The sequence below is a fragment of the Pseudonaja textilis genome, chromosome Z (genome assembly GCF_049901715.1).
Source record: "Pseudonaja textilis isolate UNSWEBS1 chromosome Z, rPseTex1.2, whole genome shotgun sequence".
Taxonomy (NCBI): domain Eukaryota; kingdom Metazoa; phylum Chordata; class Lepidosauria; order Squamata; family Elapidae; genus Pseudonaja; species Pseudonaja textilis.
This window is the reverse complement of record NC_142008.1, coordinates 74,678,406-74,700,076: the sequence shown is the minus strand read 5'-3', so window position 1 is coordinate 74,700,076 and position 21,671 is coordinate 74,678,406. Positions and strand designations below refer to the sequence as shown.

General features: G+C 34.2%; 1 protein-coding gene across 1 annotated transcript in view; it reads right to left on the bottom strand.

Annotated features, from left to right (window-relative positions):
• CNTNAP2 (contactin associated protein 2) overlaps window positions 1-21,671 on the bottom strand; it is an 850,526-nt gene that overhangs the window by 686,358 nt on the left and 142,497 nt on the right. Inside the window, exon 4 of the mRNA XM_087917173.1 lies at window positions 7,454-7,601. Coding sequence (XP_087773299.1) covers window positions 7,454-7,601 — 148 coding nt within the window. The remainder of the gene's footprint in view (window positions 1-7,453; window positions 7,602-21,671) is intronic.

Genomic DNA, 21,671 nt, shown 5'->3' with positions numbered 1-21,671 from the left:
TGGCCCTATATCTTATCTTAATGAGTCCTCATTTAACCAATTCATTCAATTTTCCCTTTGAATAAGGCAGGAACAAGATCATCAAATTTTGGCTTATTCTGAAGTGCATAGACTATTCAGGGAATTGAACAAGATTACTGGAAACATTTTTTTTCCTGGAAGCAGTCTGATTAAGTCTGATTAAGTAAGTAAGATTTGGAGAAAGTAAGAGAATGAGATTTGGAAAAAAGCAAAATCTCCGTTATACCATAATCTAGCAGTTGCAGTTCTTTCTCAATCTCTCTCACTCTCTGATTTTAACATTTCAATAAAACAGGATGATATTTGTAAAGAAATTACAAATTAGGGAGTGAGGCAAAGTCTGCTAAATTTCACAGATATCAATAAAAGAATTGTTGAGTGTCAGTACATTAAAATTAGATTTTGATTTTATTTGTTTGTCTGAAAAAATACCTTTCTTCTTTAGGAACAGAATATTATTTGACATACAGCCAAGAAATACCAGATTTTACCTAAATGCATGTAGCAGATAACTCATGCAGAGAATAGCAATTGGTGAGTATCATATAGTCATAAAGTTGCTCAGGAAAGCAACATGGATAGCATATAAATTTAATACATAAAATAAAATTGGAAGGCACATAAATCCAATTGTATTCTCAGTGCACAAATCAAATTAAATCTTCTCCATCAGGTGACTGTCTGATTTCTGCTTCCAACCATCTACCACATGGGCTTTTTCCAATTGATTCAATAATTTTCTTCTTCATTAACAATAGAAGAAAAAGAGATCAGTTGAAATAGTTGGAAGTGTTGATTATTTTGTGAACACGTAGTGTGTGTGACTAGGATAACTTCTCATCAATATTTCATCAGTAATGATGTCTGAGACTGAAAGCCAGAAATTGCCCTTTCTTTCTTTTTGTAGAAATTGAGCTCTTACTGCTGAAGCTATTATTTACACTGATTTAGCAGAATTATTAGTTCCAACATAACCTACCATGTCTTTTCTATTACTTTGAGACGGATGGTGTTAGCACCTTCTGGAAGGAAGGTGAAAAAGTTTTGTTGGAAATTTCAGTCACAACTCTGCTTGTGCATCTTGCTTCGCCTATCCTAAAGACAAATATCACAACAGCAAAACAAAATTGTATTATGGATGAGCGTAGGCTGGATAATATTAGACTGCACAACAAATTGATAAGAGTGCCACAGACATATAAACAGGGATTATATGATTAAAATGTACTAGAGTGATACATTGCTTCAAAAAAAAAATGAACGTGGATGTATCAACAGTATACATTTTCCAAAAATATGCTGGGCCATACAGCCTATTGAAATAGTATAAAAAATAAACATAACCCTAAAAATTAAAATTTCTGTAATAGAGTTGTCAAAGTCTGGAATGCCCTAATTGATTCAATTGTTTCAGCTACAAATTTTCACAGTTTGTGCCACAAATTGACTTCTCTGGGCCTCACTTCATACTTAAGTGGTCAGTAGAGAGGGCGTACATAAGTGCACTAACATGCCTATCGTTCTGTCATTGTATTTTTATTCTTTTATTCTTGTTCTCATCTTTGTTTTACAAATTCCAATAAATAAATAAATAAATAAATATCTAATTATATGTAAAAATCATAATAATTATGATAATTAATGTTTGCTATGCTATTTAAAAATAGTTTGTTTAAACATTGTTGGAAAATTAGATTGGAAGGTTACAGATGGAAGAGATCACTAAGAAGCAAAAGATTATTTATAGACTAAATAAATAAAAATTCTCTTATTGACAAACTTCTGAAGCCAGAACTGTCAGTTAATGAATGCAATATCCATTCCTCCCTTGTCACTATGATACATTACATAAGTGGTACTCAAAACTGAGAAGAAACAGTTGGAATTTAAAAAAAAAGTTTAGGAATGATCAAAAATTTCAGAGTAAGATCAGACTCATTTTTACTTTGAAAAAAGAAAGGAAAGAAGGAAGGAAGGAAGGAAGGAAGGAAGGAAGGAAGGAAGGAAGGAAGGAAGGCAGACAATTAAAATTAGATTGCTCAGCCTTGGGATCTAATTTTTTAAATATACACATTGTACATTCCTACATATTTCGTGGGTTAATTGAACTGAGAAACTATGCCTAGTTAGATACTTTCCACAGAGAAAAGAGGAAAAATTGTGTATTGAGAAAGCAATTCCTTCCTTCCTCAATTTATTACAGTGTCACATTACTGTTTTTTGTCATAAACTTCATTTGGTACTGTACATTTGAACTAAACATAGTAGCACATAAGGATGTTCTGCTTTTCATAATCAAGCCATAAAACCATTGGAAATTCTGGACTCCTTCCAGAGCACTTACAGGTAGTCCTCAACTTATGACCACAACAACTCAAAATTTCTGTAGTTAAGCAAAACAGTTCTTAAGTGAATTTTGTCCAATTTTACAACTCTTTTTGCCACAGTTAAGTGATCTCATTTCCAGATTGGCTTTGCTTGTCAGAATGTCGCAAAAGATAATCATACAACTCTGGGACACTGCAGCTATCATAAGTATGAATCAGTTGTGAAGCATCTGAATTTTGATCACATGACCATGGAGGTGTAATAGCTGTAATAGTTATAACTGTGAAAAAATGATCATAAATCACTGCTTTTCAGTTGTTATAACTTTGAACAGTCACTAAACAAACTGCTGCAGGTAGAGGACTACCTATAGTGACATATTTGCATGATCTCATCATAAAAAAAAAAAAAATTCTGCAAAAGTTTTTCCTGTATCAGTCATCAAACTCAGCAGTGATTCCTCAATCATTTCAAATGTGGTGAAAAAAAATCAAGTGAAGTTCCTAAATAAGTGTGAAGTAGTCCCAAATGCACTTGGGAAATGTGGCATCTGTGTTAGTAATTAAATTCTAATTCTCAGTAGATTACATATTTAATAATATGATACATGAAGAACATAGAATGAATGAAGCTATTTTCTAATGGACAAAAGCTAAATCAAGAGCCCTAATTAAATACAGAAACTTCTGAAAAACTAATTTCCTTGAGTAAACTATAGCATTATTTTTAGATACCATGTTACATCTTAAAATGCAGATTATGGCTTTTTGTGCAACTTTTTAATATTGGGCAAACATTATATTAGTAGGGGGTTTTATATATATATATATATCTAACACAAATTGTTAAGATCAGCTGCAAATAAATAGAAATAAGAATTGTTTTAGTTGTTATATCAGTTGCCTTTTTTGTCTGCAAAAACACTCTTTTCTATCGTAATTATTTTTGCATCTCATTTTCCTCTGATCTTACTTCCTTACTGGAAGTAATTTTAAGATATTTGGGCCCAAAGCAGCCTAAAACAAACAAATGCACAAAGCTCTGATCACAATAGAAAATCAGTGTTTCATTAACCTGAGGAGTTGGCTACATTTTGTAATAATATTTTTTTAAAATTTCAGATACAGGTAGTCCTCAACTTATGAACATTTGTTTAGCAACTATTTCATTTTATGATGTGCTGAAAAATGACTCTTTCTCATGGTTACAACTGTAATGTGATAAAAAAAAATCAGGTACTTAGTAACTGACATGTATTTACAATGGTTGCAGCATCCAAAGTCACATGATCATCATATACAACATTTCCACAGAACTTTTCAAAAGTCAATGGGGAAAGCTTGATAGTCTTAATAATTGTGTAATTCACTTCAAAAACTCATAATTTTGGGTGTCCACATCATTTATCAGAAGTTCTCACCCCAAATGTGAATCAGCAAGTATCTGTACCTCAAGACCCTTTATTAATGACCTAATATGTCATTCTCTTGCATATCTCCATAACACCTCCCTTTAAGTAGAATCATAAGAAATTTTAAAATTTAAATTTAAAATTTTTATTTTAGTTAAAAATCTGTCTTCCTCTCTAACTACTATCACTCCAAGCTACTACATATACAGTATTTTATTTCCTAAAACTGCATGCAGTCACCAAAAGTTTCTCCATATCATTGGAATTATTTGTTCCTTCAGTGGATGATAAATTCATCAAGCATACATGGAGTGATATTTAATTTATTTAAAATACTATATTTAATTTATGGTTTTTCTGGTCCTCATCTACTATGCGTGTATAGCCTCATGATGCAGATCAAAGAGTCAATGGCATCCGCAATCTTCTTCTTGACATTTCACTTTCTTTTAACCTTTTGGCTTTTCATCATTTTGCTTCATCTTTTATTTCCCATTCAAATCATTAATTGGTTCATTTACTTTGCATTTTTTTAAAAAAAAATCATTGCTGAATGATAAGGAGCTTTTTTCCCTTTTTTCCCACCAATCTACTGGTCTTGCTGCCAAAGCTTGTTCTTGGATTTGTATGGGAGCACTTAGAAATGACCCAACAATTTTTGAATCGCCAAGGACCCACCTGAAAAGGGACTCTTGAAGATTCCTAAGACTCTGGATGTCAGGATTCTGGCAGCTACCGCAATTAAATCATGAGTCTCAAGCCAAACTTCTAAAACTTCAAAAGGATTTATTGGAAATTAAAATGTCCAGCACTACCTGAGTGTAGCCGACTCTGAAACACATTGTCACCCTGGTTTTCCCCCACCCCCTGGGTGAATCATAATTTATATTCTCCAATGGGACACATCCATAGCCAAGAGTCATCAATCATGTTCTCTAATTAGAATTTTGCACGGAAGAAACTTCAGTCACCTAGTTACTATCTTTGAAAACTATTTATGGAATAAATGCAACTCTAAAAAGACCATAGAAATATTTTATGAGTTGACACTGGAAGCAGTCAGAAAGTCACTGAGCCATCTTCCTTGCAGCAGTTTCATTTTCTAACCAAGACTGCATTTTATCCTTCACTTTTTGGATTTATTGTTTTACTCTGCCTTTTTGTCTTTAAAAGTTGACTGTTTTTTTTCTTTTACTTTTCCATTGATTGAACACTGTACAACACATGTTACTTTGTGAGGGTGAAGAAATAGAATTTATTTGTATTAATGCTTGTTTCAAACACATTTTCTTTTTTTATTCATTTTTTATGTAAAAGTTTTTATTTTTGAGACAAACATATACAAACAAAATATAAAAACATAAAACCATTTTCCATTTTATATACATTTTCAAATGTTTTCCCCCACTCTATCCCAAGGTATTTATTTTATTTTCATGGTTATGTTCATGATATGCACTGAAGATGGTGTTTGATTTCATTGTACGAAGTGCAATGACAATAAAGTAAAGTGTTTGCATTCTCTCAGAGCAACTCAGAGCACAAGAAAATATAAATGCAGTTGTACATAAAACTATCTGTAGATCAGCAAGCGGTGATAAAATTATCAACGGTTGCTGATCTAAAGTAAATGAATAAGCAATTAATTCCACAAATATCTGGCAATTTTTAGAATCAGCATAATATTTTTGATACAATTCCTATAACAAATCTATGTATGTGATCTAATAATATAGGACTGAGGTGTGGTGGTGTAAAATTTCAGTTGTTTTGACTCTTTTGTGCATTCTGTGTCATATGAACAAACTGATTCCTCAACATGGAAGTGTTTTATGCAAAATTCAAGGGTAAGACTGGAGACACTTTGCTGTGTAGACAAAATTATATGAAAGAGATGAGGTGAATTATGATGTTTTACCCTTCTCTTAAACATGCTTGGGGTGCTAATGGCAGTGTGACTGGCAGTGTGAACTGATGCATTTCTAAAAATAATATGAGATATCAAGGATATGACAGATATGAGTACAACACCATGAATTTCATTATCCGTTCCATTTGTTTCCCTTAGGGCTTTTAATGCCTTTTCTTATATGCTCTAAATATTTTGTTCCTAAACTGGTTTTCTCAGAAGACTACAATATTCCACCTTTATAACATCAGTAGTACCAAGCAATAGGACAGACATAATGGTGAAAATTATAATGAGGTCCCCAGAAAAAAAATAGAAAAGGAATTCTGCCTTAAAAATCAGAATCAGAATTTTCAGGTACATGTATTATCCAATGAGCATTATAATGAGAAACAGTAAAATAATTTTAAATCAATAATTTAAAGTACATCTAAAAATAGGTTATGTATTGGTTGCAACAACAAAGTTTCTTTAATTTTTATTTTATTTTAAATATATATATTCTGCCCTATGGTGAAATGTTTTCCCAGATAGCTTGCAAATCATTTTAAAATCACACATTAAAAAGAAAAGCCAAACATACCGACCAAACAGAAATGATTTCTAAGTAGCAACAGATACATATAATAAAGCATGCATAACATTAAAAATTTGGATATAAAAATTTGAAAATAAACAGAGAAACCTATTCCAGAATTTATGATTTCACATTGTTTTTAATCTATTCAAGATTAAGACTACCCAATCAGTGAGTCAACATAAGATTGATACATCAAGCTGAGGCTAATCAAAATGGGGGAAGAACGAATAAATGAAATTTTGCAACTAAGGAAAAAGGAAAAGCTGCCTCAGCTTATTAACTGTAAGTAACTGTAGACTATCTGTCAATATTATTATTTCCAACAAAAGCAATGGAAAGTTGTGATATTTTGCTGAAGCTGTTATGACTTTACAGCAAAGGTTTACTAATACCTTTCAAGTAAGGAAGACTTGTAATTAGCTATAGTTGTTGTGACCCACCGGCAGCTGATGGAGCTGGCAGCAGAGTTGGACAGTAGCAAGGAGGTTGGGGAGGAATCTGGGCCAGTCTTAGAGGCTGAGGAGGGCTTGGGCAAGGGCTCTGCATTGGAGGCAGGGATGGGGCCAGAGCAGGCTGGCAGTCATCAGCTGCCTTCAGACTCAGACAGCAGTGAGACAGGGGAGATTCTGGAACTGGTTCCCAGCCTGCGCATGCACAGGGCTACCAGAAGACAAGAACAATTGAGAAAGTAGGGTCAACTCAGGAGTAAGACCACACTTTGGAGGTGATTGCCCCCTACCATAGGACATAAAAGAAGAACAAATGGGATGTGAGCTTTTGCAGGAAGCAGTTAGTCTGATTGATTCAAGCTTTGAAAAGTTCTGTTTGACTCTGTGTCAAGTTTGGCCTTGCCCTGCATTTGGCAATTAGTTCTCTGGCAGCATTCTAAGTGCGATAAGGTGGGTGTGTATAAACATTCCTCTGTAAGACTGTTTGTGAAGTCTTGCAGGCTGTAAATGAATGTAATTCACAGCCATGGAAATAAAAGAGGTTTTGCTGGGACTAAAATTGTGTTTTATACTTTCTAAGGAAGCCTAGGTCAGAACAATATTGGCGCTTCTTTATATACTGAACCTAAAATCTTTGTAGTCAGACACACTTTATACCATACTTTGTATCCAGTCATGTTAGACCAAAATATTATTATTTTAAAAGGATTTCAAGAAAGCAGGAGACAAATAGACGAAAACTTTAAATAACTTACAATAAGGACAGCCATAGATCTCGATCCTCAGACCAATTTGGCCCTCCCCACTCCATTCCAGAGGAAGTATCCGAATGTAGCGGGCAATAACTGGATGCTGTAAATCATGTCGTACCACAGTGTCAGAATTTACATTTCCAGGAAATGCCTAGGGAGGGACAACAAAACAACAATATTATTTTAATATTTGGCCTATTTAGAGCCTATATACACACATCACATGACTAAGTGAGTACATATACACAGACACAATCACATATATTCAATGTGGATTGCTTCTGTGTGCTGCTGTAATTTCAGTGATACTGTTAGCTCAGAGAAGTTAATTATTTATTTAACAAACTTATATTGTGCCTTACAGAATCAATAAGAGCACCAACATAAAAAAATCTTTCCCAACAATGCTATTAACTGAACCACCCATGCTATTAACTCTGTTACACAATCCTATTCTATTCAATGCTTGGGAAAACACAGTCCCTAGAAAGCTAAAAGGCTACCACCTTCAGAATTTCAGTGAATTTGCAAATTGCTGAGATTGCTACAAAGGCCTACAGGGTCCTGCAACATTTGAAAGAAAGGACCTGAGTATGCCCATCCTACTTAACCTACAAGGATAGATTATGCAATCTTTACAATTTGACCCAGTGCCATGTAGGACTTTAAAGGTTTCAACCAATATCTTGAATTGCACCTGAAAAGCACTTGGGAGCCAGTAGAAACCAAAGAATACCCAGAACTGTACACGCCAGCATACTGGAACAGTAGCAGCTTACAGATTGTTTTTGATGGCAGCCTCAGAATTAATTGGGAAACTATTTCAGCTCTGTGTTTCTTCTGTAACATGTACATTTATAGGGTTGGATACATGTATTATTTTGTGTCTTTGAAATGAACACCAACGGTTCTCCCTCATGAAATCGTTACTAGTGGAAGTCTTGTGCTTTTTTAAAAATCATATTCACCATAGAGGAGGGTTTTTTTTAATTTCCAAAAGAAACTGAAAAATATATGTACAAGTGAAATATTCACAACATGTCTGTTTCAAGGTCAGACCATTTCTACATTTTTAACAGCCTATGTTGAGACCAGAATGACCCATTCCTGTAAATCAGCTTTTTTTTTTTTTGAAAACAATTTTGTTTGTTTTGTTTGTTTTTAAATCAGCTTTTGAAGATAGCATTTTCTACTTCTTCACCACATATTTTTATTTAGCTGGCATTGATGTTGATGTAATCTTGGTGTTTTTTTAAAACATAAACAAACTCACACAACAACACAAACACACAACACACACATGGAGTGGCTTGTGCATTCTTCTTTCATCTTCAACAAAAAATTCCTTAACTCTTCATATGAAAATGGCATCATTTGATTGTCTGAGATTGCTGATGTTTCTCATAATAATTTTAAATTTCTATTATTTCTAGTCCTGTATTTCTCATGATATATCAATATATTAAATTAAATAAATAAGTGTATATCCTTGATGCTCTCCTGTTTCTATTTTGAACCACTCGATTGCTTCCCATTACATTCTATATGTTGCTCCCTATTCATAATAAACATACTAGCCTAAGTGTGTTGACTGTGAAATAAACAAGCCGTTTGAAAATAGCTTATTTTTAAGTCAGATATTATTTGGGACTGAGCTTGAAGCTTACATTGCCTAAAATGCAGATTTAAATGCAGGAGAAAAAAAAACAAGAAAAGGGAACCATCTATTTTTCAGATTTATTTTATTATATTTTTATCCTGCCTTTATTACTCAAATCAGTGAACATACATAATCCTTCATCCTCCTATTTTTAAAATACATATCATTTAAAGTTCAGAAAGAAATCCTTTGAACTCAAGCTATTTGGAGAAATGATTTAGAGGAATGCACATTCATTGTATAAAGCAAATATCTATCACTGCTTTATTTCTGAATTATTTCTTTAATAATTCAAAGGAACTGAGAACTATGTATTGGCATAATGTTATCTTCTTTACTGACAGTAGTGCTATGGTATATTCAGAAAATTAGGTTTTAAAAACTGAATTCTATGCAACTTTTCACATTTGTTCCTTACCAAAAATGTAACAATAATAGCTCAAATCAATATTATTGACTTTAAAAATATAAAAATGTCATATAAACATAAAATGGGGATATTTTCTAAAAGATATACATATCCAAGAAAAAATTTTTTTCTCTCCTTGAAAGTTTGCAATAGGATCTATTGTCTACTAGTATACCAGAACCCTTTAAATATATATTGTTTGTAAATAGTCTCTCAAAACTGTCAACTGTGGGCACAAAGCTGTATTGGTCATGGAGAAGAAGATGTTAGGTCATTTCAGTGAATAATTTAAGGAAGAAGAATTTTTCCAATAATTTTTCAAGATTGTCCCATTATTTACAATAGGTCTCTACTGCTTAATAATACTTGCCACCTTTTTAAATGACAGTAACAGCTCCAATAGGTCATCAAATTTGTTTTATACTCATTTGGTTTCTTCCAAATTGTTAAGCCTATATATTTTTATTCTAGTTATAAAGAAAATTAAGAATCTGAGTCTTTTTAATGAGATAGAGGAATATATTAACAATAGCATGCATTGATGAAACAATTACTACAGATATTCTAGCATTGCTGAGTTCTGTTTGTCCATTGCCCAGTCGTATCAGCTGGTACAATAGCATAGTTTACTTCATGAAATGCAGATGAAGATCATATAGAAAATGGAGAGCTTGCAAGGGGAAAAATCATTAGAAACTAGAAATCAGCACCAGAAGATTGATTCAAACTAGTATTTTAAACCACTCTAAACTAAGACTGGTTTCCATGATCAAAAGACAAAAGAATATGCATGCTTTCTTGGAAATTCCAGCTGTTTATACTCCCTAATATTGTTTATTAGGGAATCATCGACCTAAGACTGCAGATGGTGAAAGGTGATGTTCAGGGGAAAAAAGTAAACTATAATATTTGATTCCATTCCTTAGCTAGCTTGCTCTCTCTGGATTTCAGTTAAAATTTCTGTCCTATTGTCTATAGTGAAATTCAATTCCCAATCCTCTTAGCTTTTGTAATATAAATTTGGAGGATTTTACATTGTCTTGTGCCTCAGGTAGCAAAAAAAAAAATATTGGAAGAAAATATGCAGATACTCACAAAAGAACATTTATCAATAGTTTCTTTAAAAAAGGCACAATCCAGCATTCCTGCAACAGGAAGAAAAGTATTCCAGACTTCTCTATGGGAAAAGGGCAAATATTGGTGATAGCAGATTCAGGAAAACAGAAACTAAAGTGTGCAGACCAGGCAGTAAATCTAGGGAGGTATATTGTCTCCCTGGAGCAAAACTGAGTACCTTACTAAAATAATCAACCCCATGGATTACTTCCCCTTTCTTCTCCTGTACTTTGGGCCCAATGACACAACAATAAATCTGAAAGCAATAACAAGAGATTACAAACAGCTGGGGAAGAATGTTAAAGAATTAGGGGCACAAGTGGTATCTTCATCTATACTTCCCAAAAATCCAACATTTAGTGAGGGAAAAAAGGATTTTAAAAATGAACCACTGACTTAAAAACTAGTATTGTCAACTGAAGATCAGCTTCTTAGACTAGGTTCTGCATTACTCAGATGAAGGGCTACTGGCAAAGGATGAACTGCACCTCACAAGAACTGGAAACAATATATTTGGAAAACTACTGGCTCATCTTATCAAAGAGTCTTTAATCTAAAATTTAAAGGGGGGGCATTCTTCCCAATCTATAGAAACTAATTCCAAGCAAAAACCACTAGATAACCAATCACATAAGAAAGAAGAGAGCAAAGTGAAAAAAAGAAAAAAAGAAAAACATAATGAAGTAGAGAGTGATGGAAAGGATAGAAATCCCAGTTACAAAGTTGCAGATATAAGATACATACCCAAGACCACAAGTGGGATTCAGCCAGTTCTCACTGGTTTGCCCGAACCATTAGTTAATTGCATATGCAGTTGGAAGAACCAGCTAAAAATAAAGTGAAAGAGATATATTTTTCCCTCTCTCTTCCTTCAGTTAATAGCTCTGGGCAGACAGGCAAGAACCATTTAACAGTTGAGGTTGGAATGCAGCCAATACATTCATTTATTTATTTATTTATATTTTTATTTGTCTATTGCTTACAGGATAATAGGTGTAAGTAAAAACATAGTTATGGATACATATAAGAAAAAATAAAAAAATATATAAAAGAAACAATAGGACAGGGACGGTAGGCACGTTGGTGCACTTATACATGTCCCCTACAGACCTCTTAGAAAAGGGGTGAGGTCAATAGTAGACAGTCTAAGGTTAAAGTTTTTTGGATTTGGGGAAAAAAACCAGAGTCAGATAGAGTATTCCAAACATTGACCACTCTGTTGCTGAAGAGGAGTGGAGAACTCTTCTTGTGAAATATTTCTGGACTTTCTCAACTGTGTTAATATCAGATACGTAATGTGGGTTCCAGACTGATGAGCTGTATTCGAGTACTGGTTTAGCAAATGTTTTGTATGCTCTAGTTATTAGTGTAATATTACCAGAGAAAAAGCTACGTAAGATTAGGTTAACAACTCTTAATGCCTTTTTGGCTATATAGTTACAGTGGGCTCTAGCACTTAGGTCATTTGAGATGAGTACTCCAACAAGGTCTTGACTATTCAGCCTGTATTTTATTTTCTGAATTTTTTTTGCCAACATGTAGGACGGAGCATTTATTTGTTGAGATTTAAAGCCATTTGTTTGGCCATTCTGATACATAGTCAAGGTCTTTTTGAAGGGTAGCAGTATTGTCTGTGGGGCTGAATAGCTTTACATCATCAGTGAAGAAAAAGCAGTTGCTCTTGATATGATCACAGAGGTCATTTATGCAGAGTATGAAAAGAGTTGGTCCTAGAACACTGCCTTGGGGGACACCACTGTTGACAGATACAGAATTTGATAGGACGCTCCCAATTTTAACCATTTGTTGTCTGTTTGACAGGAATGCTTCTATCCAGTTATGCAGGTGTCCAGAAATACAGTAAGATTTTAGTTTTAGGAGTAGTTTGTCCTGTACCACTGAATCAAAGGCTTTACAGATGTCTATGTAGATTGCATCTATTGCTTTGCCCTGATCGAGTTTTGTGGTCCATATGTTTTTTCAGTGTAAGAGTTGCAGATTACGTGATAGTTTTTTCCTGAAACCAAATTGTTCATCAGAGAGTAGGTTGTTTGTTTCTAAGTGGAGGATGATGGATTGGTTAATAATTGATTCCATGACTTTACAGGTGATACAGCATAAAGAGATTGGTCTGTAATTTTCAACTAGGCTGGGTTCTCCCTTTTTGAAGATGGGGATGACCGTGGCTTGTGACCATAGTTTTGGCAAGGAGCTGATCCTGAAAGATTTTTCAAAGATTATGCTTAGAGGTTCAACTATGGCATTGGGTAGCTTTTTTAATAAGTAGGCACATATTCTGTCCAGTCCAATAGATAGAGGTGGTTTTAGATTGTGTAGTGCTGAAGTGTCTTAGATCATTGCAGTTGTCTGCGGTTCAACTAGGAAATACTGGGCATGATCCATTGCTGTTTACAAATACTGAGCCAAAGAATATGTTAAAGAGGTTGGCTTTAATTGTGTCGTCGTTGTATTTGAATCAAGTCAATAAACAACAGAAACTGACAGGATTAGGGCAGGGAAACCTATTAATCATCCATCTAGGGATGGGATTAACCTCTTCCCTTCATGAAGAAGGACAAGATTACAAACATTTTCATTATAAAGAGTATTAAGTAACACTTCTGTGATCAGCTGATACTCCCTGGAGTTCCACAAGACATTTTATAGCTGCTGCGGTGTTGGCTACTTCTTGTTTCTTCCTAGAGAAAAAGATACAGGAGGGGACTATGATGCAGCTTGATCATACAGGCCATGAATTTAATGCATATGTGGTCCAGCCAGCTGTATTGCTTCTGATGGGAAGCACCCAATTTAGAACATAGAAAACAGAATAATAGAGTTGGAAGGTTTAATGGCTTTTGGCAGCACATCCAGGCTTTCAATTAACCTGAGCAGCTGCTCTTAGTTTCCGTCTTAGCTGTTGCGTTTGCTTTGGGGTTGACTTTTTAAAAAAGATGGGAATGGCTGTTTTAAGTTTTCTGCATTGTTTTAGTGGTTCCTGGCACTGTTCTTTTGGGGTGCACTTCCCTCACTCTTTTAAAAAGCCTCTAGAGATGAAGCACCCACTTCTGAAGGCAAGCTATTCCATTGGTTGATTGGTCTCACCCTTAGGAAATTTCTCCTTAGTCCTAGGATGCTTCTCTCTTTGGTTAGTTTCCATCCATTGTTTCTTGTTGTGCCTTTTGGTGCTTTGGAAAATAGATTGACTCCCTCAGTTTTGTAGGAGCCCCTCAAATTTCCTGACAGAACAATTAAATAGTGGAACAACTTGCCTCCAGAAGTTGCTCCAACAGTGGAAGTTTTTAAGAAGAGATTGGATAACCATTTGTCTGAAGTGGTGTAGAGTTTCCTGCCTAATCAGGGGGTTGGACTAGAAGATCTCCAAGGTCCTTTCCAACTCTATTATTTTATTCTGTTCTAAATATTGGAACAGTACTATTTTATTGTGAGTTGGACTAAGGAGAAATTTTTTAAGGGTGAGAGTAATCAAGTTGGCGATTCCCATCCAGTCACATGCTCACCCAGCCACACACACTTAGTCATCAGGGCAGAGAACTGGTTGTTAAATTATTTGAATCCCACCACTGCCCAAGACTCATAAAAGGCTCACATAAATACAGTTAGTTGACTATCAGTGGCAATTTAATGAATTTCTTCTATTCAGTTATACTTAACTTGCTTTACACTAATCTTGGAAATAAGTAAATGCAGCAAAATAGGTTTTGGCTATTTTAAATAATTTCTACAACTAAATTTCCCACTGCAAAATTGTAAAAGTATATTTACATGTATTCCAAATTCTTCTTTGATGAGCATAGATACTTATTCCAGAGAGCTAGACATCTTTAAATCTATTGTGATGCAGTCTTACCAAATGAATTTTCTGCAGATGTCATGAAACATTTTTACTGCTCTTTCTTCCTTAGTGATTTTCTGATGACTAACACTTCTGTTTTCATATTCTTTTAAATTCAGGTTAAACCAAGAAAATGGATTTGGATGTGAATCAGAAACTCAGAAACAATTACTAGGCAATCTATACTTACCATTTCTGGAAAAGGATAAGTAATTATCAACCAATTACTTTATTGCCCAGTTCTTAAATGTTTTATTTCATTGCTCAGGTCTGTGCTTAAACTTAGATCTTTTGATGTTCATCATAAACATAAAAGAGAAAAAATGTTATTCTTTTCCCATGAAGGCAAATCCCTCTTGCCTTCCAAATACATAACAGTGGCATGCTAGAGTTCCTGCCTTTGGATTCTTTTCTATAATCATGCCAGCATATTATTACATAAGATCTCAGGAGGTGGGAGGGTAGAGGTAGGGTTGAGCCATGAATGAGAGTACAGACTGCCCCTTCAAGGGTCCAATAGCAGACAATATCTATAGCTCAATGTTGTATTGAGTCCTTAATAGGAGCCTCTGTGGCGTAGTGGTTAGAGTGCAGTACTGCAAGCTACCTCTGCTGCAGCCAGTTGCCTACAATTTGGCAGTTCAAATCCCACCAGGCTCAAGGTTGCCTTCCATCCTTCTGAGGTGGGTAAAATAAGAACCCAAATTGTTGGGGGCAATATGCTGACTCTGTAAACTGCTTAGAGAGGGCTGTAAAGCACTATAAAGCTGTATATAAGTCTAAGTGCTATTGCTATTAATGCTCTCTGAGCATAGTTGCATTTACAGTCATTTTACTTACATGTTAGCTAACATTGTCAATATTGATGATTGTAGAGTTTACTCCCTGTTGAATGATTTATGTTATATCGTGCTATTTTTGAAATGGCATTTGTTGCCTATGGGTAGTATTCTATTACTATTATCTATTATCTCGAGTAGTTATTATTCTATTAAAATTGCCTGTATACTATAGTTATAGTAGTACACATCAATATTTCTTTCTTAAGTCTGTTCTGTTTATATTCCCCAAGATTTATTCTTCTTTTTCTATTAATAACCAGCACATAGAGCTTTTGTGCTTTTTTAACATTGTGCTTTGTATGAACTATGCAGGTACTTTTTTCTTGTAGCTTTTTTTCTTTGAACTGTCACTCCTTCTGAAAAAAAACAACTCACTTTCATTTGGCTATTTTACTGTTTCCTGGAGGTTACAGAGCTCTCAAAAAAGATCTCGTCCATTCTCCCTTTCTCTTTTTTATATCTGTGTCAAGGTTGAAGCTTTACTGGCAACTGAGCTATGCTGATGCTGGGGAAAAGGCTTGGACAGTGAGGAATGGCAACAGCACAGGCGCCTGCCTATACAATGTTGTTCCTGCAGCCTGGTCTTCCACACTATCTTGAAACAGCATTTTTCCAAAATGCTCCCCTTGCAGAAACACATTCAAATTGCTTTCAATTGTTAATCCTTCATTACAATGTCCTTTGATCAATCATGTTGAAGTGGTGGAAAAAGAGCATATAAAGCACTTTTCATATAAAGCATATAAAGCACATTTTATATTTAGTATGGGTTAACAAGTCATATTTAGCAAAGGTCCCAGCTTCCCGTTGCTGTGCTTAACATTAACAGTCTGAAAAGATACCAATAAAGGATATATACATTTAGCAATTTCTCAAGGCTCCCCTGACTCAATTTCTCAGCAATCCTTGGACTCTGAACTCTGCTTTTCATAAAAATATTGTGTAATGCCACAAAGTTGCTGAACTAGGGAACCAGCTGTGAGAAAGGGTGGGCATGGAAAATAACAAATGGTGTAAGATAACTGAGTAATGAAAAATGTATTTTTTCACTTCCTCTATAGTTTCTCTATACAAGCATATATGTTACTTCTCCTTTTTTGGTAAAATGTAGTAAAAGTAATGCCCCAGCCTAGCCTGACATCATGATGTGTATAAAAGCGATAGATGAGGAAGAGCTGAGGGTTCAGAATTTGCCATGCTAATGCTCTGAACACTTTGCGCAAATAAAACCTGTATTCTCCAACCTTTCGTGGTCTTGTGTCCTGATTTTGGAAGCAAGATTTTCTGCAACAATGTCACATTGTCACAGCATTACCAAGACTGCAATGTTGTCTGGAAAATGATCCAATCAATAATTGTATGCACTTATAACTGTTAAATATAAGCAACATATTTAACTATCTGTGTTGTAAGGCAATCTTCAGCTGCTGTTTAACCGAAAGTGGCAAAAGCAACACAGCTACACAGTAGCTTTTTTCCATTAAAAATATTGCTATCTTATATAATGCTTTATCACTTTAATATGTATTCAATGCCATGTGGATGGCTGTTACAAATATTAAATATTAGCAATCAGAATGAATATTGCATTTATGTACAACTTGAAGTAAAAGTTACTTCATCACTGACACTAAAGGAATCATTACTACTTTATTTTATATAACTGTAACCTGAAAAGAAAATATTCGTACTGCTAATCTAGTCTTACCAAGAAGAAATTCTAAAATACATAAAGAAGTAAAAAAAGAAAAGAAAAACCAGTGTACATGGAAAAGCAGAATTCCTTTAGCAGGTCTTTGTAAAGTGAATAGGGGGGAGAATCTTTTACATTGCATCTTGTATAAAAATATTACAATGGGAGGGCGGAGCTGGCATCGCGGTGGTACAGCATGTGATAATTAAGCTCTAAGATTGCTGCTTGATATTAGAGGGGAAGGGATAGGAAAGGGAAATAAGTAGCGTTGCCACCTGGAGGCTTGGATACATTGTTTTCCTTCCTTCCTTCCTTCCTTCCTTCCTTCCTTCCTTCCTTCCTTCCTTCCTTCCTTCCTTCCTTCCTTCCTTCCTTCCTTCCTTTCTTTCTGATACATTTGGTGTTACCTTCAAGGACTCTGTGCTTTTCATTGAAAAGAAGTGGGAAGAGCATGTAGATTGTTTATGCAGGTGCTCTTCTGTGGAACTATTGATAGCTGGAGTCTGGATTTGAAATTGAAGAAAGCAGATTAAAGTGACCTTGAAAAGAGAACTGGAATTTTTGTTTTTTGATTTAGTAAAGAGCCTCGAACATGTAGTGGCAGTGCTTTGTTTACTGACAGAATTGCATTTTTTCTTTCCCTTTTTTTCCCCAGTTGGATTTTTATATTTGGACTTGAATCCTTTGACACTGGAATAAGACCACTTTCCCCCCTCCCTCTTCCCTTTGTTTTACCTTTTTAGCAAGGGTATATATAGATTTCTGTCTTTTTAAATTTTTTCCTTATTTTTTCATCCTTTTTCCATTTTTTCTTTTTTCCCTTTTTTCCTACATAATTGGAACCAATTGGATTAAGGTATTCAAGTACCTGAAGATTTTTTCCCTTCCCTTGTTTATTTTTATTTTTTTGCTTTTATTTATTTTTTATTGGAGTGGCAACTGGCTAGTCTTGCTTTTTCTTCTCAATTTTCCTATTAAGTATTCTAAGATGAAGCAGAAAGATACCAGCCTCAGCTTCTTCAATCCGATTTCTTCCTCCTCACCATCTGGAGGACAACGATCAATACAGGTGATGTTACAACAAGAGAAGGAGAAAGAAGTGACACTGCAGATGATTATGCAAGGAACTCAAAAGATACAAGTAAAAACAGATTATATTGAAAAGAGAACAGAATATTGAGCAAAGAACTGAAAAGACAGATGAGAAAATTGAAAATCAACAGATGATTGAAAATCAACAGATGATGATGCAATACGAGGACAGAATCAAGAAAATTGAAGAACAAGATGTACAAAGAGATGAGAAGATTGGAGATATGGATGCCTGATTGAGTGAAGTGGAAAGAGACAAGGGCAGATCTCTGCAATCATTGGGATGGGAAATTGATAGATCAGAATTCTATCTTAGATTTCAAAATATGGAAGAAGAAAAGGGTGAAAACCTTGCTGAAATGATGTCAGAAATCCTGGCAGAAGCATTAGAGGTAACTAAAAAGAAGATGATGGATGGAATGGATGAGGTTTTTTGTGTCTATACAAGATATGCAATGAGAAATAAACTGCCAAGAGAAGTTCATATCAGATTTACTAAGAAAATAATTAAATTATAAATACTGCAGGCAGCAAGAGAAAAAACACTAAAGTACAAAGATAAAGAAATAGTGGTACTGAAACAGGTACCGAGAAGAGTGAGAGAGATAAAATGGATGAGAGAAAACTGATTACAATTAATATAAATGGACTTAATTCAGCTACTAAAAGAAGAAAAATATTTCATAAGTTAGAGAAATTAAAATTTGACATAATCTGCCTACAAGAAGTACATATTAAAAGACAACATGATTATATATTGAAACAACAAAAATTAGGGAAATTATTTATAGCATGGACACAGTGTAAAAAGAGAGGGGTGGTGTTATGCATTAGAGATACAATCCCTGCGGAACAAATATATACAGATGATGATGGAAGGATTTTGATGGTGGAGATAATGGACAATAATCTAAAGATACTTTTAGTAGCAATTTATGCTCCAAATGATAGGAAGATTTTTACAGGAAATTACATAAGAAAATAATTGAACTGGACTATGCTAATATCTGTCTGATGGGAGATTTTAATGGAATAATAAATGACAAATTGGACTATAAAACACACAAAACAGCAAAGAAAGCTAGAAAGACATTGCCAAAATCTTTCTTTCGAATGGTAGATGAGATAAACTTAAAAGATGCATGGAGAGAGAGAAATGCAGAAAATAAACAATATACTTTTTGTTCAAATAGACATGCATCATGGTCTAGAATAGATATAATATGGATGTCAACAGAATTGCTTTCTAACATACAAGACATTGAAATAGAAGCAAGTACCTGGGCAGATCACAATCCAATAACATTTGTATGGAAAGGACAAAAAAGGAGATCTAGATGGACTTTAAATAATACAATATTAAAGGAAAAAGACTTTAAACAGGAAATTGAGAGAGAATTTACTTTTTTCTTTAAAGAAAACACAAAAGAGGATACATCATTACAGAACTTCTGGGACACAATGAAGGTTTATGCAAGAGGCTTGATAATGGACTATACAAGGAAAAGAAATATAAAACAGAAAAAAACCTTTAAAATATTGGAAGATGACTACAAGAAGTTAGAAAAAGAACTACAGAAAAAGTACACAAAAAAGGACATTAAAATTAAAATGGACATAACTAAACATATAATGGGGCTAATTGAAAAAGAAGAAATAGCACAAAAAATTAAAAATGCTAAGCAGAACTATTTTGAAGATGCAAACAAACCAGGCAGATGGCTAGCATATAAACTGAGAAAGGAAAGAGACTCGAGAAGGATAAATCAATTGATAAATGAACAAGGACATGTATGCTACGGAAATGCGGAGAAGAAAAAAATTATTCAAGATTATTATGGAAAACTGTAGCATCAAGAGGATGTTCAGGAAAAAAGAATTCAGCAATACTTACAGGAAGAAAATTTGCCTCAGATATCCAAAGATATTGAAATAATGTTAGAAAGTAACATAACAATGATGGAATTAACAGAAGCTTTAAAAAAGCAAAACATTGGGAAAGCACCAGGTCCGGACGGTTTGCCGGTGGAATTTTATAAGACATTCCAGGAAACATTGAATCTTCACTTATTAGAAGTTATGAATGAAGTTATGTCAAAGAAGAGAATACCCAAAACATGGTCAGAAGCATATTTCACGCTTGTACCAAAGGAGGACACAGACCTACAGCAAGTTAAAAACTACAGACCAATATCACTATTAAATTCAGATTATAAAATTTTTGCTTCAATTCTGGCAGAAAGACTGAAAAGATACTTAAACAATTTTATTCACCCTCATCAAAATGGATTTTTGCCGAAAAGACAGATTAAAGATAATATAAGAATAATTTTAGATACACTGGAATACTATGAAGCATATCCCAAAAAACAAACGGCTCTGATGTTTTTAGATGCACAAAAAGCTTTTGATAATGTGAATTGGCATTTTATGCTGTTACAATAGGACCAAATGGGCTTTGGTAAAAAATTTACTCAAGCCATAGAAACGATATATCATAAACAAACTGCAAAGGTTATGATAAATGGAGAGTTAACAGACTTTATAGATATAAGAAAAGGGACTAGACAAGGCTGTCCACTGTCACCGCTGTTGTTTGTGTTAAATTTGGAAGCGCTGAATAGGAACATCAGAGAAGAAAAAGAAATAAAAGGAATGAAAATTTAAAAAGAAGAGTATAAATTATAAGCTTTTGCAGATGACCTGGTATTTATATTAGAGGATCCATTGGAGTCAGCACCTAAACCGATAGAAAAGATAGAAGGGAAAGTAGCAGGTTTGAAAATGAATAAAGATAAAAAAACTTTTTAGCAAAGAACATATTAGTAAGATGAAAGAAAGAATTGGAGGAAGTTTTGGGGATCCAGGTCACAAATAAGGTTAAGTATTTAAGGATACACAAGATGTAGCATACTTAAGGAAGATAATTATCTTAAACTTAAACAACAGATTGCGACAGACTTGATAAAATGGGAAAATTTGCAATTATCACATTGGGAGAATATCTACAGTTAAGATGAATGTATTGCCTAGAATCTTATACTTATTCCAGACAATTCCAATCAGATTAGGGAAAGAATTTTTTGAAGATTTAAACAAAATAGTGCTAAAATACATTTGGCAGGGGAAGAAAGCAAGACTAAAACTTAAATTGCTACAAGATGCAAGAATAAGAGGAGGATTTGCTTTGCCCAGTTGGGAATTATACTACCAAGCGATGAGTCTGATGTGGGTAAAGGAGTGAATAACATTAAGGAATACTAGACTTTTGAATTTAGAAGGACATGACTTGCTGTTAGGGTGGCATGCCTTCCTCTGGTATAAGGGAACTAAAACACAGGGGTATTTTAGAAGACATTATATTTGAGAAGCATTGTTTCTAAACTGGGAGTAGATAAAAAAACAATATTATTTAGAAATTCCACTATGGTTATTTACTATTGAAGCTTTTTCCTATCCAATAATATATAAAAAGGAACAAACAGTTAGATATGGTGAGATATTGAATGAAAAGGGTGAACTTAAATCTATACAAGTGTTGGAAGAACAAGGT